This window comes from Mytilus edulis, chromosome 2, assembly GCF_963676685.1.
Source record: "Mytilus edulis chromosome 2, xbMytEdul2.2, whole genome shotgun sequence".
In the NCBI taxonomy this organism is placed as follows: domain Eukaryota; kingdom Metazoa; phylum Mollusca; class Bivalvia; order Mytilida; family Mytilidae; genus Mytilus; species Mytilus edulis.
The window spans coordinates 34,160,392-34,185,358 of NC_092345.1; the positions used below are offsets into that span (position 1 = coordinate 34,160,392).

Below are 24,967 nucleotides of genomic sequence, written 5' to 3' on the forward strand. Positions count from 1 at the left end.
TATAAGCACTAACTCATCATCACTCATAATTCATAAATATAAGTTACCCCCCCCCCAACCCCCCGTGCTGACTAGAGCTGTTCTGAAATTTTTCGTTGTTGAAGTTGTTTTAATTGAGCCAAATCTTCAAATTTAGCCAATTTATTTTGTTAGAAGCTTTCAGTGCTCTTTTTTTTATACGATTTCTTCCTCTTTCATTTCCAGAGCACCAGTATCAATCAGATTTTGAACTTATGGCAATGTGTAATATTTAAAACTCCCGCCAAATTTTACCAAGGAGGTTATACTAACAACCGCAAAACGTTCAGTTAACCGATTGATTTATTAAACACTTCTTACTCAAATGATATCTAAATGTGATTTTTTTTTTAATTATTTTTAATGTTTGCGTTACATAAAATTTATTAGTGGGATATGAATTATTTTATTTTGTATTCGGAAAATTATGTCAAAATGTAAATTTCAACACTCTATAATTGCCTTAAAATATACACTTTATAATGAAAAGAGAAAGTGCAAGGATTTCCCCAAAGTAGACTAGGGAATTTGACAAGTTTGTCATTTCCATTTATGACATAACAACCACGAGAGACGTAGTTTTAAAAATGTGTTCATATAATACCTGTAATTGTCTTAATCGGACTGATACAAAGCATTTCTACAACGATTGAAAAAGGGAAAGAAACAAAAGGAAAATTGTTTCTTTTTTGTACTTTTACTTTGTCACCTTTATGAAATTATGAGTCATTTAGGAGACCTTACGTTTTTGTAACTATATAATTTATAAAGTCTGGAAGGAGTAGCTTCACTGAAGGTAATACGGTAAGTCCCTCCTCTAAATATGTTTTTTAAAAACTTGCCAGAATCATGAATGATACTGACAAACATATAAGATTTTGAATCAGATCACAGTCGCCTGTAGTCCGAGATTACTCCGACGTCCAACGGCTGTTTTGCCAGACAAGCTGGGGCCGTGGGACGTCCCAGCTTGTCTGGCAAAACAGCTGTTGGACGTCAGAGTAGATTTCAAAATTTTATTTCCCCCATTTTTTCGCTATAATTATGAAATCTTCAGGCGACTCAACCTGTACGAACTGTGACGCCCGTATATGACACGGAAACCAGGCGTAAAAATCATACTTTATCCTGGCGGCATTGCAGTGTTTACAAAATGCATGTCCAGACGTCAACCAGGCGTAAACTTTGCGTAAATAAGGCGTAAACCAGGCGTAAAATTAGGCGTAATATTTAAATGAGTACGCCTGGTTCACAAAAAAATAGGCGTAATATGCAAATGAGTACGCCTGGTCAGTAAATAAACCAGGCGTAATATCCTTACATAGTACTACACTTATTTTAGTTCAGTGTATTAACCTAAGCTGTGTACTTTTGTGTATTTGATACAAACTTCTGTACTGTTGTTTTTATTTCTTATTGTTTGACAAAAAACTTGTAATATTAACCATTGAAGAAGCTAATATAGAAATAAATACATTTTATGCAGACAATGGCTCAAATAAGTTTAAGTTTAAATAAGAATTATGACCATTATTTTTTCTTGAAATAAAAGTAGCATTTTAACTAAGTTGTTTTTGAAAATTATTGTCTTTTGAACTAAAATATGATAATACTGCAGTTGAACTTAAAGTAAAAGATTTTAATTTTAATTATGCAAGGATAAAGGTTTTGGGATTTCAAAAATTCTGATAGAACATAATACTTACTTATACTCACATTATTATTATTTACCATGTATTACTTCTTTCCTTTTATTTCACAATTTTCATTAATTTATGTAATTCAGTATTTCCAATTTCAGATTCTTCCAAAAAGCACAAAACAAGCAAATTATCCCTGAATATATGAAGCTGCCATGTGTCCAACTCTTGCAAACTAAAACCAAAGAGCCAAATTTTGAAAAAAAAATCCCATGATCCTTTAAACAAAGCATTATGGGTATTTCTATTTACGCCATACCAACAGTTTTACGCCCGTAAGAAAATTTACGCCTTGCTTATTTTAATTTACGCCTTGCTTATTTTAATTTACGCCAGGTTTCCTGCTTTTTTCTACGCCCGTAAGGACTAGAAATTTACGTTTCCTGCTCCCTTACGCTTGGAATTAGACACGTAACTACCACTTACGCCTGGTTTACGCCTTATTTCCAGGCGTAATACGCCTTATAATTTCGTACGGGTGTGATCAGATGTACCACATGAACATATTGAAAGGTTTTTCACTGTTTTAACTTCTTATACTCATGGAGACACAATTTAAAACTTATAGCCTTGATCATGTCGATGTAACTCATCATTTCATTTAAGACATTTTTCCAACAAATTATTTAAACGATTGGAACAGTTTACCCGAAAATGTTGTGTCTTTGAGGCCACTTAGGCCGTTGATAACTTTAAATTCATCTTGATCATCATTGGGAAGATTTTATGTACTGTACAATGCTGCAGTTCTAGTGATCATCATGATCATGGTGATAAATTAGACAATTATTTTTTATTGTTGAATATGAGTGGATTGGCATAAAGAAAAATTAAATACCAGTTCTAGTGAAGAATTTTGACTTCTTTAAATATTAACTATTTAAAATATGAATTATTCGTCAACCAAAAGTGACCCATAAAATGCAGGATTGTTATGAGTTTAGTTTTTAGAACATGTACGAATTTGGGTGGGCTAAAAAAGGATTGAATTTCCTTACACATTAGCCCTTAAAAGATTATACAGGTATATTCTACAGGTTTGATATTTGACATATTGATGTGAGCAGCATATTGAAGGTCCATTCTCATTGTAACAGACATGATTGTTTTGGAGAAAGGACAGACGTTTTACCTATGGTTATTTACATCTATGTGATTTTGCTTAGGTGGATACCACATCTCCATAGTTTATAACAATATTGCATAGATACATGATGAAGTTCACATCTGTGACTCTTGTGTCCAATGGACCAACAGCAACAGTCCATGCTCACTTGAAGTAAACCGTTTAATTATTCAGACTATGAACAGAAATAGAAGATGCAAAATAACATCATGTGACCAAGACTCTGTGAAAACAAACAAAATTCTGTCCATGAAAAAATGCACTTGTAATTTATAATTATAAATCTTTTAAACTCGTGTTAATGGAAATGTCTAATTTTTCTTAACCATGTTAACCATATCCATAATTAAGGAGATGTGATATGATTGCCAATGAAACATATTACTATCAAGTTCAAATGAAATGGATGTAAGCAATTATAGGCAACCATACCCTTTCAACAATGAGAAAAAAACCATACTGTAGTGTTGCCTATAAACATAATAAAAGGCGCCTTACCTAAAATATTTAAAATGATTCATTTGAGAAAACTATTCAACAGCCTAATTTGATAACAAAACACTTTAAGAAGAACAAACCTATAACAGACAGGAACCAACAGCAACAACTGAACTACAAGCTCTTGACTTGGGACCAGCATACATAGAATGCCGTGGGTTAAGCATGTTTAATTAATACATTAGAAATAATTACAGCTGTCTGACATGTCTGAGAATCAACAACCTATCAGTTACAGACTTCTGATTATTTTCAGAATTCAAGTAAACTGTAAACAGAGAGCATGGGAAACTTTAACTGCAAAGGGAAAATATCAAAAGAAAGTAGAAGCCAGATGAGAGGGGAAGCTTATAGACCCAGTAAACCAGATCCTCAAGGAAAAGAGACAATACCTGTAGTGGATACACCAGTTAATGAGAATGGCAAAGTAGAGGATGCAGTAGTTACAAATACTGAGATACCATTTGCAACTCCAGAAACCTCCACTAAATCTGAGTCCGTAATGCAGGGCCCAAATACAAGTGTATCTGATACAAATGGATTAAAAGCAAATGATAGCATGGGGAAACAAGATCAAAAACAACATGAATCTGATGCTATTCCAGAAAAACCTGTTGAAAAAACAAATAAAGATGTACTATCTTCAGTGATTATTAAAAACAATAGTGGAGAAGAGACAAATTTGAAGGAGGCTCCACCAACAGGCATTACATTGAATAAAGTTCCTGGATCCAAGTCAGATGATGCAGAAGATGACCATTCTTATTGTGAGTAAACTAGTTTTACAGAATGTTTATTGGTATAATTTAAACAGTTGTGTCATTTAATTTTTATTAGCATGATAAGTGCAAAGTGAAATCAACCATTTTGATTTAAAACAAAATCAGTTTTTATTTAATTTTGCAGTTGTACATGTAGATGTACTGTAAAACCTGCTTTAAAAGTCACCTGTATTACATGTTCACTGTCAGATCACCTCTTCTAGTCCTCCTGTAGTATGAATACTAATTCCCTTTGAATGTGTTGAACCTCAATTCAGAAGACAAGTGATCAATCTCTCTTATAATTGGTACTGAGATTAGCCTTTATTCACAGGACTGTATAAATTATAGGATAGCAATTTATACAACTGAAATGACCAAAGACTTCAACTTTTACATTCAAAATAACCGTGACAAATTGTAAGTTTGTTGCTTTACTCAGAACCTGGTAGTCATTTGATACAGACAAGAAAATCTACTTCTCCAGGCATATTATGTGTTATGGTAACTGTTGTCGTACTTTCAATATGAAAAAAAACCAATCATTTTGGAACCTCCTTATTTATGCCCCTCTGTCTCTACATCCATTCATTTTTTCCTTCATCTCTCTGTCCATCCTTCCTTTCATTTGTTTGTTTGTTCTTTTGTCTGTCCTGCTTCAGGTTAATTTTTTTAGTCTAGGTGGTTTTTGATGAATTTGAAGTTTAATTAACATGAAAAAGATGAAACTAAGTACTCCTGATCCCTATGATATAATCTTTCTAATTTGAATGCCAAATTAGAGTTTTTACTCAAATTTCATGGTCCATAGAACATGGAAAATGTTAGTGTCTGCTTCTCTTTAAAGTTTTTGGTCAAGATAGTTTTTGATGAAGTTGAAGTCCAATTGAAAAAAAAACTGGTAAAAGTGATGATTCAGCACATACATGTACATTGACATATAAACATTGATAAAAGGTTAGTATGAGAAAAAATATATATAGTTTTGACACTAATTTCACAGTCCACTGAACATAGAAAATGATAGTGCGAGTTGTGCATCCCTGTACCATTGACATGCACACTGTTTTTTTTAGTATTTGCTGCTGGAAAACTAGAGGAAGAACCACAAATTGAAGTCTCAGAATTTATCGACAAAAAAACTGGTAAAAGTGATGATTCAGCACATATAAAAGGTTAGTATGAGAAAAAATATACTTCAAAGTTATAGCACTTTCATGATTTTCTAATTGAGAAAAAATTTAATGAAATGCATCTTTAAACATAAATGTAAATTGCCTGATAAATACAATACATGTAGTAGGTTACTCTTACAAGTGAGATGTTTAGGCCAGACTTTTTATTTTATCTGTTTAACGAGAAAATTTGTAAAAAATTAGGGTCGAGGGGGCGAAATAAAAAAAAAATAAAAGTGCAAAATTGGTCCAGTCGACACTAAAAATAAAAGTAAAACCATTATAAGTGTCTTTTTTTTTTTTTTTTTTTTTTTTTTTTAGAATTTATCAAAATACAAGAACAATGAAATGAGAACTGACCAGTATATTAACCCAGAGAAATATAAATACATATAGTTTATATATGTCTCTGGTTAACCCTTCTATTAATATAAACATAAAAATATGTTTTGATTCTGTATATCCATGGCACCACTCAAATATATCAACCTCGCTGCATATACACTATATATGTATATACCAGTCACCCAGTCAGGAACCTCTTAGTGTATGTAGCATATATATACACATGTGTATATATGTCTCTGGTGTAATAGTCCCAGAGTTAAGCAACTTTAACCTATAAATTGAAACAATGCTTATACATGGAAATATATACATTAATCAAGAAGATCTAACCAAAAGTATGTTAATGCGTGTGGAAAGCGTAATTTTCCCTTTGTGCTCATTCCTTGTCTGTCAGCAGTGCCATTCATGCGTCTGTAGTCATTATCGCACAAATCCGGATTTCGGTCATAGCGGGTCCGTTTCCGATGAAATCCCGATTCCGATCCGTAGTTCTACTTTAAATGTCGGACGAAGAAAAATTTACAAAAATAAACGATGTTTGATACGCTATTTGGAAAGGAATATGACGTTTCTAATGCAATACATGGATGACAGGTTTACTTTAGGCTAATTTCATCAAGTTCTGATGAAGTAATAACTGATTTTGACGAAAGTTAGAATGATTTGATGTACGCTCTCGTGTAACAAGTATGAAATGCATGCCACCAGCTTAAAAATCTTTTAGAAGAAAATATATCGTTTATGCCTTGAATTTCTTTACTTTTAAATGAAAATTGCTGTTTTATTGACTTGGTAAAAATTAAATATTACCGATAACGAAATTGACTGAAAGCGAGTATCGTGAACAACACATTTTATTTTTTTTCTGAGGATTTCGTAACAGTCGGCGGGAAAAATAATAATAAAAGTAAGAAGCACTACTTTTATTTTTATTCTAAAATCGGGAAAGGTGGAGTCGGCGGATCTCGTTAAACAGATAATAAAAAAAGTCTGGCCTTACGGTGAAATTTCAATTTGATATGCTGAAATTCTCCTTTTCATTTTGTTAAAATCTTTCAAAATGGTATACTTTGCAAAGCCCATTTTTTAGCTTAAGACATATTAAAGATTTGATAATATTTGTATTTGAAGATGTAGTAATTAGCTCAAATGAAGCTAGTCCAACAGACAAAGCAACCAATGAATCATCAACCACAGAAACAAGCCCAATAAAGAAGGTTGACAATTTACCAACAGACAACGCTGGTGGAAATGATTCAGAAACTATGAAAGGGGGTAGTGACAAAACAAAAGAAATTGATAATAATCCAAACAGCAAACCCTCTGATAAGTCACAACCTGAGAATGGTTCATCAGATAACCAACAGAATAATGAAGATCCTACAGGCTATGAAGGTTCTAAATTTTCAAAGCCGGGTGATGAGCAGGTACACATTAAAATGAGTTTATTACACAGACTTATTTGAAAGCATTTAATAAGAAACAGGTAATATTCACCTTTTACCTGATTTAACCGGATTTTTGTGACAAATTTATTGATTTGGGGATGTACGGCGGGCGGTTGGTCCGGTGGCTGGGTGGCCGGGCGGCAACCAAACGTTGTCCGTGCATTTACTCATATACTGTTCATCCAAAGCTTATAAAATTTTAATATGTTGTTACTGACAATAAAATGAAGGTCAAGTTCAAGAATGATGATTTTGACTTTTACCGTTCAGGAGTTATGGTTCTTGAAAGATTGAAAAATGGCGTTTCCAGTCGTGTCCGTGCATTTACGCGTGAACTGTCCAACCAAAGCTTCCCAAATTTTAATATGTTGTTACTGATGACAAAATGGAGGTCAAGTTCAAGAATGATAATTTTGACTTTTACCGTTCAGGAGTTATGGTTCTTGAAAGATAAAAAAATGGCGTTTCCATTCATGTTGTTGCATTTACTCATGAACCATTCAACCTAAGCTCTTTCAAATTTTAATATGTTGATACTGATGACAAAATGGAGGTCAAATTTGATATTGACGATTTTCACTTTCACCGTTCATCAGTTATGGTTCTTGTGATATTGCCAGGACACAAATAAATGTTAATAAATCCGGTTTGCTGTCGTTGTGACAGCCTCTTGTTAGAGTTGTTTCCCTTTTGAAGGTATTCTCAAAGGATTTTCTCTCTGTATTGAATACCCATTGGTTGCTTTCATATGTTTTCTGCTCTTTGTTCAGGTTGTTGTTTCTTTTACACATTCCCCATTTCCATTCTCATTTTTATCAATAGATAAAAGAGGTTCTATATTTTCACTACCTAATGATGAACGGATACAAAATTTCATAATAGAAACCAAGTATTTTGATTTTAAAACTAACTTTCGAATTTTACTATCAAAACTACATACATGAAAGACATACAATTAATTCTTTGTCTATCTATCTACGTGTATTATGAAACTTTGAAATGAATTTAAAATGTGTTCATTTCAAAATTTATTTTTTTCTGATTTCACAGGATAGAGAAATTTCAGAAGAAATGAAAAGTGGAAAATTAAATGAAAAGAAAAAGAAAAAGAAAAAGAAAAAGAAAAATAAGAGAGACAAATCTGGTACGTTCAAACCAATTGTAGTCTATGTTGTATTTGTAATGTTCACTGTGCTTAAACGGCTGTGGGTAACTTAAGTTACCCACAGCCCAAGATGGAGCCGCCTCGCGTCGGTTAGATACTTTTCTTCTATAGAATAACAATACCACGAATGCATCAATTAAACAACTGAATTTAAAAGTTGTATTTATCGTTAAGGGAAACCCCTAAACTGGAAAAGTGATTAAATACTACAAAATAAACGATCACAGCACGATTTTAAAAAACACTTAGGCTGTCCGTAACTTCAAAACAACTTGTCCGTAACTTTTTTGATCATACCAATAGAGATGTCCGTAACTTTCAAAGAATCGACATACGCGGATGTAATGTTTAAACTGATGATAGAGATTGCATCGAATATCTATTCACAAAACGAAGTAGATGTCTAGTATGATATAATTCATTGTATCGATGGAAGACAAAATTGGGAAAAATATGAAAAAAATCACGATAAATCCGCAAAACTCGGGTCTCATTTTGTATAACGTTGGGGTACCCGTATCGCCTAGTTCGGAGGCTTGTTTCCGATCATAGCAGATAAACTGTTGAAACATCATCGTTCGTTTTTATTTTTGAACAAGTAGACTACACAAGTATTTTTTACACATACATGTAGCATGTATACACTTACTGATTTTCTACCAGCAACGACAAGGGTAGCATGAATCCGGGATTTTGGAGGGGAACCCAAATTGCCCAAGCATGCAGTGGATAGACTATACGAGACTTAAGTGAGGCCCCTCATGGGGGGGTCCTAGTAATCACATAATCACCATTTTTTTGCCAATATAATCACATAATCATTAAATATTTGCTTATCTGGGGATACTACAAAATCATTTAAGGGGAATGCTGCAAATTTGATTTATATGCAGATAAAACAATATATTTTCAACTGCAAATATTTTAAGAAATCTCTATCAATGCAGGCAGTGCAAAGTAAAATAAAATCTTTATACAACACTGAAAAATTAATTGCTGTTAAAAATAAAAGAGTAGAAATTTTTGACAAAAGTTGGAATGCTTTTGCCATTCTTTTTGATGAATGATCAGATATTTTGTTTTACATTGTATATGTGTACATAAATTAGTAGAAATAGAATGGTCATATGATATATTGTTTCTAACATGAGAAAGAACTACATTATTCATCTCTGCAAATAACTGAAAACAAACAAAAAACTTATAATTTCCTTGAAATTGAATATTTATCTTTCAATTATCTATTTACTTATTTATTTTTTTTTTTTTTTTTTTTCTTCATAATTTTGAAAATAATCTACAGACATACCTAAAAATATATAGCTTATATATATTTATTTTTATTACTTCAACTACTCACATTATATATTTTTTTCATAACCTGTGCATTTGTTATATTAGATAATTATGGTTGATTATCTTAATGGTAAACTTCATTTTTTTGATATTACTGATATGGTATATAATATTTTCAAATATGGAAAATTGTATGTATAATACTAACAAAAACTAACAGTTGTATATATATGTTATTTACTAATGTTAACGAGGCCGGGATAAGGTACCGGTACTTGATGTTTGAAAACTAACAAATGTACAGATTTCAATAAAATATGATAAATTAAAAAAAAAAAAAAAAAATATTTGCTTATCTTTAGTAATCAAATAATCATAAACTAAAAATACAGTCCTAGGTAATCAAATAATCATAAAATATTTGGCTTAATAATCAAATAATCATTAAAAAAACGGCCAAGTAATCACATAATCAAAAACCCCATGAGGGCCCTCTTAAGTGCACAAACTTTTCCCGTCTTTTTGAAAAAGCCAAAAACACTTTTCTCTCATCCCCACAAAAACAAATCCCATCAGCATTGACAGTAAAATAAAAGGGGTGTCAATCTGGACACACTGGGACGTTGCGCACGGTGATATTGCGGCACCCTGGCCAAGATTTACAGTAAATGGGAAAACTTTAAAAAAAAAGGACATTTTGTATAAATGAATAAACCTAGTTTTACAGCTAGCTGCATATTTCATTTGTATGCAAGTTGCATTAAATCTCATTAAACTGAATAAAACTAAAAGACACAATAGGTAAAAGTCATGCAGTGACAATAAAAGGAAAAGAGCAGTCAACATAGTGTAACAATTCGACATAGAATATAAAAATATAAATAACTACGTAGGACAACAGGATAATTTAATAGTCTAACAACCCCTGATAACATACAAAGAGAGAAAAAAAACATACTAGGAAACATATTCAAAAAATCATAACACTATAACTAACTGGTGGGATGTATAAATACCGAGCCGCGTCAAAGAGTATTCATCAAAATACACATAGAAAGAAACAGAGTTGAAGGTAAACCGCAAACATATAATTAAACTCAAAACATTAAAGAGTATGGAAAAGCCTTGGTCTGACAAGCGAAAAACGTCGATAAGACGCACATTAGTAAATAAAAGTTCAAACCATAACCAGTATGGAGTACCACAAACCCCACATAAAACTTCTGTGGTGTAAGTATGATGCGTTAATAAAATCACATTTGGTGGTGAATGAGTAGTATAAACGGCTGCGAAGGTTACAAATATGATGTTAATTGTCTTCTAATTGTTCAAATTATAATTCTTAAAATGTTAAATTAAAAGTTACCCACATCTAAAAATAAAGTTACGGACAGTCTGCTTAGTTTCGATCAAAAAGTTACGGACATCTTATGCATTTTTTAAAGTTGACCTTGCGCTTTAGTGAACTCTATATTAATAAATTTATGGTAATTGTTAGTCATTTCTTTATTCAATAATCCTATAAATATTTACATTCTGCATGAAAAACGTCGCAAAAGGTACATTTTGTATGAATAAAATATCAACGAGTTTAGAGTCCGCCATCTTGGGCTGTGGGTAACTTAAGTTACCCACAGCCGTTTAAGCACAGTGATGTTGACATAATTTAATAATAAGCCACTTATTTTTTATGGAAATTTGTTTCTTCCTTATATGGTTATGTTTATGCTTTAAATGAATTGTTTATAATATGATAAAAAAAATTGATTTTGACCCAAATTTATCAGTTAGGTTAACTTTACTTGGTAATAAAAGGTGAATTCACAGTGGCAGATCCTGGGGGTTTCTGGGGGTTCGAACTCCCCTTTTTTTAGACGATCAATGCATTTGATTGGTGTCATATGATTGGAACCTCCCTTTATCCTAGGTTTGGAACCCCCCCCCCTTTTGAGAATGGCTGGATCACCCCTGAATCAGTTCATAGAATAATTGCAAGGTGTACATGCCACTCTGCCAGGGTTAATATGACATTGATCTCTTTTTTACGGTTCATTGGTTAAATAAAATTTTCATGGTTAAGACCATTTCTCAGATAACTACCTATGATGTCAGTGGAATGACTGTAAGATGTATATGTCTGCATGTCTGTCAGGATTCATCTAACCTTGACCTCATTCATATGATTTTTGGTATCTTTAAGTTTTTGTGATACTTAAAATAAAACTTTTTTCTTTGGAGAATTTGAAAATAAATTCAAAAATGATAAGTAAAAATGCAAGTGTGATGTTTCTGTGTGACACAGTGCACTGTCTAGTATTTGAGAATTTAAGAGCCAAATATTCTCTTTGTCTCGCCTTTGATGAATGTTGCAGAATAGGGGATAGAAGGATTACAATTCGGTGGTGTTGGGGACCGCATAGACTATTTGTACTTTATATTTCAGTGGTAAGAAGTCCTAGATGCTTCATCCTTTGTACGCGGATACCTTATGTTACAAATTTCCATCTGTCATATGTCCTCATTTTTATGGTTCAGTGAATGCTAAATTTTTTGTCGTTTGAATTTCTCACTTGTTTTGAGTAATAGGATAACTAACTATATATGATTCCTTGCATGGTCTATAGACTGGGTTTATCCGACCCTCAACTCATTTCATGGATCAAGGTTAAGTCTGATTATAAGATACTATAAGCAATATGTGAACTTTATATGGTGGATGTAATGATGACGAGGCATACATATCTGACTGGATACTATAAGCAATATGTGAACTTTATATGGTGGATGTAATGATGACGAGGCATACATATCTGACTGGCAGGTTTCATCTGACCTTGACCTATTTATTATTGTTCATTGAACAATGCTTTGTTTTGGTGGTTTTTTGTTGTTGTTTGGTTTATTTCTTAGATACTATAAGTAATTGGGCCATTATATTTAGTGTATTGAAAGATTGAATGGTGTACATATATGTCTGGAAGGTTTCATATGACCTTGACCTCATGTTCATGGTTTATTTGTCAATGAGAAAGTTTAGTGGTTTGATCTGTTTCTCAGGTACTAAAATATAACCAATGTATTTTAAATCAATCAAGGACCATTACTCTTTATCAAGGAAAGTAAGAATAATTAATATCATACTACCCCTTCATTTTACCATCTGTAAGAACATACTACAAGTTGAAAGATACTGATGAATCCACTCTCGCACATGTACATGTGCAACCTATTATTGATAACTTGAACTCCGTAAGAAAATGTGGTTAAAATTGAGACTAAAAGAGGTCTTACACATTTGATATTGACTATTTGATTTTTTAGGACTACCTGCAAATACTGTTATTAATCAGTTTTTGGAATATGCAGAAACCGTAAACTTAGGAAATGATACTATCAATTACTTTGATGGAAAAAAAGAACCAAAGAAAGAAAAAGGTATTTATATGTGCTTAATAACACTCTTCTCCTGTAGTTGCAACCTTAGGTGTTATGATGAATAAAGAGAATTTAAAAATCCTATGACGGTACACAATATCCATTCAAAATAAAGAAATCTTTATTATTCAACAAAAAAAGGATAAATTATCTTTTGCCTTACATAATTAAAATATATAAAACATAACCTATCCAGAGGCATTTAAGAAAAGACTGACTGCAAACAATAGTGCATTATTTCTAATTGAAAGAAGTATTGTCATTTTTAAACATTTTTGTATCTTTTTCTCTATTAATCATCAGATGTTATAAAAACAACCTATCCTGATGTATAAAACGAGCATTCTTATTTAACTTAAAAAAAAATTTTCAGGAGTTTATAGTTATACCAAATGTATTATAAAATTCTATAAAAATAATAACTTTTTCAGAAGCATTTGAAATGATGGATTGCAAAAATATGCATTTTTTGGCAAAAGAAGAAATATTGGTATTTTTAAACAATGCAAACAAAATTTTACTATTTTTTCTCTCGGATATTCATCATATCTAATGAAAAAACAACAATTCTGATATACTGAAAGAACTAAAATCCTGTGGCAGTTCATGATTTCTATTAGAATAAAGAAATAATTGCATTCTTATTCAACATAAAGATAAGTTTAAGTTTAATATTATGCGTGTTGTATTATTTATTTATTAAATATTATAAGAACTTCTCATCCACAGGTATTAAAAATAACCTGATTGCAAACAACAGTGCATTATTTTTGAAGCTTGTGAACAGCATTTTTGGATACTTTCTCTGATGTTTGTCTGATCTGATTGTATTGCAGGAAATGACAATAATATTACACATTCTATTATATGATACAAAATAAATGGTTACTTTAAATAAATAGATAATGTAGCAAAAAATGTTTTCTGAAAATTCATGTACAAAATGTACTATGAAGAGATCAAGATTGAATTTATCTTCTGTAAAATCATTTCTCCAATTCTCCGACAATTTATCCTTTTCTGCACCCATTGTATAAAATATTTTAATCAACATGTGGTCTCAGAAGATGATTGGATGAGTTTTAGTGTCATTACCTTTATCAGCTCACAGGATGAATCAAAATATACCTACATGGTTGCTTTCAGTATCATAGCAGCTACATAGGTCCACATAGGGCCTAAGGCAGTTTTTTGACTACTGAATGTGTAGCTAGCCTAGCTGCTAATTAGATCTAGACAGCAGCTAGTGGCTAGCTACACGTTCAGTTGTCTAAAACTATGTAGCCCTACATAGCTGCTAGGATATTGAACGTTACCCAGGTGTAAATTAAATGACAACTGTGTGGAATGTGGAATGAGGGAATTTTCGTTAAACAAAAAAATCATGACAGAAACCGATTCTTACAAAGTTACTCTCGATAGTTAAATTTTAAATTTTACTATCTCGATTGGATAAATTCGATAATCCACTCGCATGAATAGTATCAATATAAGACTATATATTTCTTGCTTTATATAATGGAGACAAGATACACAAAATCATAGATGAAAATTGAAAAAAATGCTTTAATATTCATTATTGTGATGTTTGTTTTAGATGAATTCCAACCAAATTATATAATAAGTGCTCATAAAATGGAAATCCTCCTTGCAGTATCAAAATCAGTGGGAATTTTTCATGGACCCAAGGCAAATGGGACATGTTGGAGAGTAGGTGAAGATAAAATCATAACTGCAGCCCATGTTGTTAATGTTAATATATGTGAGTATAATAGGTTTTCTCTAATTTATTGTCAATTTATCCCTTTCTGCATCTATTGTATAAAAAAAAAATCATCAACGTGTGGTTCCTTTGATCTCTGTTCTTCATTGGTTAAAATCCGATTATGACATCGAATTATCTTACTTTCCTCTGAATTTCTAATTGTGATGGCATGAAAAAAGGCGACCATGCCTGATGAAGTCACATAGAAAGAACACATCTTTTTCCAGATCATTTAAAAAGTAGGAATAAGTTTGCCTGCATATTGTTAGAAAATCGTTAGAGAAACAGATTACACCACAAAATCTTGTGTAATAAGATATTTACCCAATCTCAACAGTTTTAAATATTCAAAAAGTTAGAAAATTTAACTGCCTTGAGTGAATAAATATCGTATCACACAGGATGCAGTAGTAGAATATATATGTAACATACTTTCATTATTTGTCGAATGATTAATAAATCATTTATAAACTTTCTTCAGAATTATTTTAATGCCCCCGCTAATAAGTGGAGGGCGCATTAAGTTTTACCCTTGTCTATCTGATCATCTGTTTGTTCCTCCATCTGCTGATACAATTTTCTCTGCTACTACTTCAATATTTGTTAGCAGCTTGAAAGTGATGCTGAATTGTATTGTAATAATTTAAGATGTGTTTTCAGATACTTTGAATTTTTGAAAATCATATATCGTATGAAGTTTATATTTCAACTACACATTTACATGTTTTCTGCTCTTTTGTCGGGTTGTTGTCTCTTTGGCACATTCCCCATTTCCATTCTCAATTTTATTCATTAACTAATGCACAAGATGACACCATATCAATCCTGTAGCTTAATCCAATGAATGCTAATGTACTATATTTTCTTTGCTTTCTTTTGTTTTTTCTTTTGTTTCTTTCCTTATTAGTCCTCTACCGACAAAGTCGAAGGGTACTGTCTGTCTGTCTGTCTGTCCTTCTGTCCTTTCGTCCGTCCGTCTGTCTGTCTGTCTGTCCATCCAGCAATTCAGTTTTCCCCACTTTTTTTACTTCATGCTGATGAAGATATTGATTGATATTTGGGGTATTGCTTTATAATGACAAGTTACAGATCAAGTTCAAATTTTGTTGTGGTCTGATGATTTTGTGCACAGTAATGTTCCTTGGACTTATAAAATTCATTCAAACATTCAGTTCCAACACTTTTTTCGTCATGCTTGGTTTTTTGTGGAGAGTTGTCTCATTGGTAATATACCTCGCAAAAATTAAAAAATTTGGTCCTATATTGGTATCACATCATTCTCTTCGTTGTCGGCGTCGTTGTCGTCTGCATTGTTGTCCGCGTCATCGGAAGACAGATGGTTTCCAGATAATAACTTTAGTATAAGTAAATAGAAATCAATAAAATTTTAACACAATATTTATAACCACAAAAGGAAGGTTGGGATTGATTTTAGGGGTTATGGTTCCAAAGGTGTGTTTAAGTGTGTTTAAGTGTATAAATCTCTCTGAAATTATACCACAAGTTTCCATACTACAGGTATGGTTATGGGGTCTGGTTAAAGGACAATTTAGACAATTTAAAAGCAGTGTAAGGGAGGTAATTCAATTTACTTTAAAGAACTGTTATGCATATGTTTGATTACCTCCCTTTGTCTTGAGATGATTACTGTAAATTTATTTTCAGAAGTTACTATTAATTAATATAAATTTTAACCATGACTGTATGTCATTTTATATTTTAATATAAATGTTGTCCGTGCATTAACTCATGAACCGTTCAACCATAGCTTTTAAAATTTTAATATGTTGTTACTGACAACTAAATGAAGGTCAAGTTCAATAATGGCGATTTTGACTTTTACCGTTCAGGAGTTATGGTTCTTGAAAGATTGAAAAATGGAGTTTCCAGTCGTGTCCGTGCATTTACGCATGAACTGTTCTACCCAAGCTTCCCAAATTTTAATATGTTGTTACTGATGACAAAATGGAGGTCAAGTTCAATAATGACGATTTTGACTTTTACCGTTCAGGAGTAATGGTTCTTGAAAGATTGAAAAATGGTGTTTCCAGTCGTGTCTGTGCATTTACGCATGAACTGTTTTACCAAAGCTTTCAAAATTTTAATATGTTGTTACTGATGACAAAATAGATGTCAAGTTCAATAATGACGATTTTGACTTTTACCGTTCAGGAGTTATGGTTCTTGAAAGATTGAAAAATGGTGTTTCCAGTCGTGTCCGTGCATTTTCTCATGAACCATTCAACCAAAGCTTTTGAAATTTTTATATGTTGTTACTGATGGCAAATTAGAGGTCAAGTTCAATAATGATGATTTTGACTTTTACCGTTCAGGAGTTATGGTTCTTGAAAGATTGTGAAATGGCGTTTCCATTCACGTTGTTGCATTTACTCATGAACCATTCAACCAAAGCTTTTCAAATTTTAAGATGTTGATACTGATGACAAAATGGAGGTCAAATTTGATATTGACGATTTTCACTTTCAACATTCATCAGTAATGGTTCTTGTGATATTGCCAGGACACAAATAAATATTAATAAATCCGGTTTGCTGTCGTTGTGACAGCCTCTTGTTTTTGGTTGGAGTAAAGAGGGAGTACATTTTGCTAATGTATGCATCTTCAAGACACAAAGGATAACCATCAATAAAATCAATCTAATATAGATGTTACTAATTGTATATTATAAAAATTATATTTTAAAATTGTGTATGTGTATTTTTTTCATATAATTATTTATCATAACTGTTTTGAACAGGGAACAAAATGATTAACACAGAGTATGAAAGCAGCCTTGATAAATGTTATGTGGATTTTAATTACGTTGACAAGAATAAAAGATCAAGTAATGCAGAGTCAGATTTAAATGTTTTCAAAATAGAACCACAAGTGATGTATAAGAATGAAGTTTTAGATGTTGCAGTTCTAAAACTAAAACGAGAAAAGAATAAAAACTTTCCACCTCCTTTAGATTTGTTTGAGAGTCTGGATCCCGAAGAGGATGATGATAAAGAGATTTATTTAATTGGCCACAATAAAAGTGATGAAAAAAACTTTAATTTTGGGATTGGTCTTTGGACTCCTACAGAAACAAAAATGAAAGACATGGAGAAGTTTTGTCAGGAGTACGGAAAACCAAATGGATATATAGGGTTGGACAGAAAAGATAGATTAGTAATTAAGTGTGAATTTGTCAGAGGTGCATCAGGGTGCCCTGGTGTTGTTATTTACAAAGACAAAGCTTATGTTGTGCTTGTTTATGTTCGAGGATTTCCAGATTTTTATTATAGTCAACAATTCCCGGAGAGAAAAAGAGAAGAATTCCCAAAGGAAAGATTACTCCAACAAGGAGTTAACATCAGATCTGTTTTTAAAACTATGACCGAAAATACAATGCATTTAGGACTGAGAAATGAAATCTTTCCACATGAGGCTAATCTAAAACAGCAGGCAAGTGGTCAAAACCCATATGCAATTGGAGGTGCAAGTTCATTTCAAAATGAAAAGAATTTAAAGGGACAGGAAACAGAAAAGAAATCTGGAAAAGGGACTACTTGCACAGAGGGACATTCTGAAACAGCAATACCAGACTCGGCCAAATATAATAGACAACCATCGTATGCTCTTGCAATTGATGACAGAGAAGACATAGCTTTTCCTCATATGAAACCTCCTGTAGATGACACTGACATAACTTTACAACATGGTCACAGTCAGAATATCACAGTTCTTACAGATGAACAAAATATTAAACAAGGTAAACTATTATTGATTGGTAAAATGAATCGACATTGGATTCAAAATGTCTTACCTTAAGTCATTATGTTTGACAGTTTTTTTACCCATATTTAAGATGGTAGATAAAAATTCCAAAAAAAAACACTATATATTAAGTCATCATAGATACTTGAAGATTAAAAATATGTATTTGTGCCAGACATGAGTTTCATCTACAAAAAGACCTATCAGTGATGCTCGAATAAAAAAAAAAAAAACAGTTATTGGATCTTGACTTTATTTGAATGGTTCATTGGTGACAACTATAGGTTTCACTTTGTAAATACAGCTGTTTCACAAGCCACACCTTTTTTGAGGAGCTAAATATGTTTATAGATATTTTAATTTGTTAACGTACTGGTTGCCAGATATGATCTCTGTGTTTCATCTCATCAAGGCATAACATGGGAATGTAAATACCAGTATAGAAAAGTGCCTAAAATTTAATCCTAGGAGGTCAAAAAGTGGAGGTAGGGGAAGTATTAAATTTTAGTATAAGATTAAACTCTTGAAAGTTCAGGGCATATATCATGTATATACTTGTTGATAATATGCCGCACAGCCCTATATTTTGATCCTTGAATAAAATCAGAATATAGTAATGCAAAAAAAACTTTAGTTCTGGGATATGAATTTTCACGAAACTTCATAGTAACAGTGGCACAGTTTTAGCTGCAAAGTTTGTTCCTATAGGAAAATGCATGGTCTATATTTACAGAATCGCAACCCTCAAGTGGTAAGTCAGCTTCAAATATACATGTACCAATAAATCAATCTTATGCCCAAGATTGTATTCTGTGTCTGGTATACCGTACTGATCAAATGTCCTTAGGTTGTAGTAAAATATTAAACTCATCAGTCTGCACTAAAAACTTTTTCATCTACCAGTCTGTAAACTAAATATCAAAAACTTATCCCTATATATCTATATTAAATTTTGAAAATTTTCACTAGTCCGAATCAATATTTACAAGTCTGGACATCGGATTAGTGGCTAACGATGCAGACTGCTCTTTCATATGAGCTTTATTTTTGTTACTTATGTATGTACATAAAAAATACAAAAATGTATTGTGTACATTCCATCAAATCAGCTTTTTACTGAAGAATCATCTCCAGATTTAGCCCTTGGTCAATGTATATATTAAGATATAGGAATTTTACACAACTGGAGTTTCTTCAAACAAAAATATTTAAAGCTTAAGTGTTTGAAAACTTATATCATGTATATGTTGCTGATGTATATAAAAATATTGAAATTTCAGAAACCACACTATCTTGATGTATAGGAAGAATCTAGCTGTTATTGTTTTCTATCTTCAGAAACTTTGAAGCAACAGAAATGAGTGAAGCAAATTTTTAAAATCAACCCTACAAGGAAGAGATTTATCATAATTTCACAATATGGATATGACAAAATATATGTATGCTTAACATTTTTTTGGCTGAATTGATGTGCCTAATCCGAAAACAACCATCATATAATCATGATTATGTTATTTGCAGTTGATGCTATATGATATCTATAAATATATATCTAGGTTTATCTAGGTTTATATTCAGAAAACACTGAAGTCAATACTTTCAATCTCATTAAAAAAAAATTAAACCTTTAATTTGCAGAAACAAACTTAGATGTTAATAAAGATAGTCAGTCACAGTTGGAAAATGCTTCTTCAGAGATTCTTGATATGGTTCCAGAAGAGAAATTAGTGCCTTATTCAAACACTGGGAAAACACAACCAGTCAAAGATATAACTATTGGTAAGATTTATTATGTAAATTCGGAAATTATTGTTGCTTTTATTCTTGAGATTTTGTCATTTTAGACTTAATTGCGATTTAAATTTTTACGATTTTTAGTAAAATTCTGTTATTTCAAAATGCAAGTTTTTATTATTGCGTTTACAACTCTGTCACATTATTTTGTAATAATTTCTGAATTTTACAGTATGTTAAAGCAAGAATGTGTCCATAGTACACAGATGCCCCACTCGCATTATCGTTTTCTATGTTCAGTGGACCGTGAAATTGGGATAAAAAAAATCTAATTTGACATTTTTATAAGAAAGATCATAACCTATGGAACATGTGTACACTACCAACAATTTGACTAGCGTTTACATGTACATTAAATGCCGCTATATAAACAGTACATTTAGGAAAAATCACTAAACAGTACATTAAATGCCACTATATAAACAGTACTTTCGGAAAATATCACTAATCAGTACATTAAATGCCGCTATATAAACAGTACTTTTAGGAAACATTACTAATCAGTACATTAAAAGCCGCTATATAAACAGTACTTTTAGGAAACAACACTATTCAGTACATTAATTTTTATATCATTTTAAGTAATGTTGAGAAAAAGTTGTTTTCAGTACTGAAAATTTCAGTCATTTTTCAGTTCTGAAAATTTCAGTCATTTTTCAGTACTGAAAATTTCAGTCATTTTTCAGTACTGAAAATTTCAGCCGTTTGTCAGTACTGAAAATTTCAGCCATTTTTCAGTACTGAAAATTTTAATCATTTTAATTTTTTGTCATCTTTAAGAACTTCTACACATACAATATGAGGTAATTGTCATAAAAAATAAAAAATGTTTTTTATACTGCAACAAGTTGTGTTTATTTCATATAAAATATTGTAACAAAGCTATATTGTGTACGATGTCAATTTCATCATGGCACACTTTCTCCACAATCAGGGGTCCATTAAGGGATAAACATAAGTCTGTCGTTTGTGTTACGATTTGAATAGCTATCAATTTATTAATTTATGTTGCAGTATAAAAACAATATTAGGTCTATGTCAGAAAAATATAAACTTTTTGTTCTCGACGCAAAACTGGGGAAGGGCTCGGTAGAACCTCGTTGTCCTCCAGTTTCTTAGCCCCTAACAAAAAATATGTATGAGACTGCGAAACTGGGGAAGGGCGATATTTTACTGCGCCCTTCCTTTCCCCAGTTTTATTCAGATTACTAAAAAGTTTATATCTTTAAGACATTGACCTATTATTGTTTTTTTACTGTAACCTAAATTTAAATTGATTTTCAAATCGTAACTGTTATTAGCATACTGAATATCAAACTTTTTGTATCCCTTAATGAACCTCTGATTGTGGAAAAAGTGTTCCATGATGAAATTGACATTGCATAAAATATAGAAATCAACGACAACGGAAGCCTGCAATGAACGGTGTTTTAATCTTTTGCTGATGACAACTTCCAAATCTACTCAGGACCAGGATTCTTTAAGGTAAAAATTTACGAAATATTTCAAAGTAGTTCACATTTCAGTTGGATAGTACTGTATGGTGATCACGAAATCAAATAAGGTGTTCAAACTTGGGGCATTTAAGTTGGTTGCAGAACATGTCCGTCCTGGGACAACTCGGACCATCTATAATGACAACTCAGACAAAGTTAAAGTAAAAAAATAGTCTTTGAAATAAATGAATAAATGATTTAAGGAAAAATAACAAGTCTGATGAGAAATATCTAAATTCAATTTGATACTTCTTTTTTATTCCAATTTTGAGTATATATAAAATTATAACGTAAATGAAAGTGAGGTATGTGTTTCTGACACAATATAGCTCAAGTTAAATGAAACCCTTTTTCAGACATTTCAAGTATATTTAAATAATATTTATAATTTTATAATATGAAGTTTTCGGAAGTGTTTCACGACTTGTTTTTTTGGAAAAATGAATTTTATGAAGAAACTGTTGCCATCTAATACTTTCGAATAGACCTGCAGAGTTATTTATTTTCAATACATTGTAAGTCAGGTTATGTATTTTGACAATACCACAGAACAAACCATTTATTTTTTGTGATAATTAAGGCTGAGGTTTATTTTCAAAATCCTCCTCCCCCAGAATATTAAATAGTTGCCCCCTTTAGTAGGACACTATATGGACAACTAGCTGGATCCAAATAATAAAACACACGGACAATGACAGTAAGGGTACGACCTTTTGTTATTCTAAGGATGGGAATGGGGCAGGACGATTTTTTGCGGATTTTTTTATTATTTCTAAAGTTTTAACTTGTCGCTAAGCATGCCTATTGTTTCAAGCTCTTGCCAGGCCACTATATTTATATTCGAAGACCTCCTGCCACCTCCCCCTTTTAACCCCAAAAATCAAATGATTTTCTACTTATTGAACACGAGTTTAAATTGATTGATTGTTAGCTATTTGCTTTTAACGTCAAGCGACTAATGTTTCATATACATTGTATGTTTAGACAGGACGCGAAATTTAAAGTCATGTACGAAAAATGTATACAAAATCATAACAAGTAAGGAGATGTGGTATGACTGCCAATTTGGCAACTATCATCTGGAGTTCAATGAAGTAGTATTATCAATTATAACCAACCGTGCGGCCTTCAAAAATGACAAATACCCATACTGTATATTAGTTATGAAAGGCTACGACAAAAAAAATGTGAAACATTTAAGACGAAATAAACTAATGGCCTAAGGGACGACATAAACAGTTTTAATGAAGGATAACTAGAGGTTTTTAAGAGCCTGTGTTGCTCACCTTGGTTTATGAGCATATTAAACAAAGGAAACAGATGGATTCATGACAAAATTGTGTTTTGGTGATGGTGATCTGTTTGTAGATCATACTTTACTGATCATTCTTGCTACTTACAATTTTCTCTATCTGTAATGAACTTGGTTCTTTAGTTACAGAGGAACACATTTTGTAAAAACTTACCAAAATTTACCAAATGAATGAAAATTATTAAAAAAAAATGACTTTAAAGGGCAATGACTCCTAAAGGGGTCAATTGACCATTTTGGTCTTGTTGACTTATTTGTAGATCTTAATTTGCTGAACATAAATGCTGTTTACAGTTTAATATCTCTATCTATAATAGTATTCAAGAGAACCAAAAACGGCTAAATTTCTTTAAAAATTACAAATTGGGACAGCAACCCACCAACCAGTTGTCCAATTCATCTGAAAAATTTAGAGCAGATATATACATTTACTAGATAAACAAGTTAACCCTTGTAAGCTTTGCTTTAAAAGCTTTGGTTTCAGAGTTATAAGCCAAAATCTACATTTTACTCCTATGTTCTATTTTAAGCCATGGTGGCCATCTTGGTTGGTTGAACGGGTCACCGCACACATTTTTTTCAAAAATATACCCTAATAATGATTTTGGCTCAGTTTGGTTAAATTTGGTCCAGTAGTTTCAGAGGGGAAGATTTTTGTAAAAGATAACAAAAATTTACGAAAAAATGGTAAAAAAATTACTATTAAGTGCAATAACTCCTTAAGGGATCAACTTACCATTTTCATCATGTTGACTTATTTGTAGATCTTACTTTGGTGAACATTATTGCTGTTTACAGTTTATCTCTATCTATAATAGTTTTCAAGATAATAACCGAAAACGGACAAAATTTCCTTCAAATTACCAAATCAGGGACAGCAACCCAACAACCCATTGTACGATTCAGGTGACAGGGCAGATAGATCTTGACCTAATTAACAAATTTACCCCTTGTCAGATTTGCCCTAAATGCTTTGGTTTCAGAGTTATTAGCCAAAATATATATTTACCCCTATGTTCTATTTTTTGCCATAGAGGCCATCTTGGTTAGTTTGGCGGGTCACCGGACACAATTTTTAAACTATATACCCCAATGATGACTGTGGCCAAGTTTGGTTAAATTTGGCCAAGTAGTTTCAGAGAAAATTTGATTAAAAGTTAACGACTACGGACGCCGACGGACGACGGACGACGGACGCCAAGTGATGAAAAAAGCTGTGGGCCAGGTGATCTTAAAAACTTAATTCACATAGTTTTTTCACTGTAGTCCCTAACGATATGCAACAAACCCATTCTAAAAACATCAAATATGAGTCGACAGATATGAACAAAATTAATAATAACCACTCAACTACATGTGCATGATAATGTGGCAGGATTCAACATGTGTTTGAGCGTTCAACCTCTAAACTTAGACAGTCAGTGTTGTAATAGTATAACATAAAAACAATGTTTAAAAGTCCGTTGCAATTTGATTAACCCAAAAGATCGGTACGAGACACAAAAACAACTAACATTTACTAAAGATTATAAACGTGAAGCACCAAAATAAGAGTATTTGTAACGTGTAACCGGGCGGGGACGTTTAGATGTTTTTATCCTCGGGTTCGTACCAGTTTCCTGAGATTTGAAAAGCAATTCAAAAGTTCTAAAGTCAATAAAAAGTTTACACTATCACTATCAAATATGAAACAAATACTATACTACATAAAACGAACTTCAACACCTATCAACCTAACCCGAACTTGTTGAATTAAAGCTGTTTAAAACCCCTTTCTGTCCGATACTGTTTAAACCAACTGTTTGAAACTATAGTCTGAACCTAAATGTATAGAACTGGTTTGAAACCTAAATGTATAAAACTGGTCT

At 32.0% G+C, this 24,967-nt stretch overlaps 1 protein-coding gene across 1 annotated transcript in view; it reads left to right on the top strand.

Annotated features, from left to right (window-relative positions):
• Positions 1–506: 506 nt before the first annotated feature.
• Positions 507–24,967, top strand: part of LOC139512047 (uncharacterized) — a 64,160-nt gene continuing 39,699 nt past the window's right edge. The window contains exons 1-9 of the mRNA XM_071299363.1: positions 507–822; positions 3,599–4,109; positions 5,180–5,278; positions 6,758–7,053; positions 8,125–8,218; positions 12,857–12,970; positions 14,568–14,732; positions 17,494–18,492; positions 20,136–20,276. Coding sequence (XP_071155464.1) covers positions 3,626–4,109; positions 5,180–5,278; positions 6,758–7,053; positions 8,125–8,218; positions 12,857–12,970; positions 14,568–14,732; positions 17,494–18,492; positions 20,136–20,276 — 2,392 coding nt within the window. The 5' untranslated portion in view covers positions 507–822; positions 3,599–3,625. The remainder of the gene's footprint in view (positions 823–3,598; positions 4,110–5,179; positions 5,279–6,757; positions 7,054–8,124; positions 8,219–12,856; positions 12,971–14,567; positions 14,733–17,493; positions 18,493–20,135; positions 20,277–24,967) is intronic.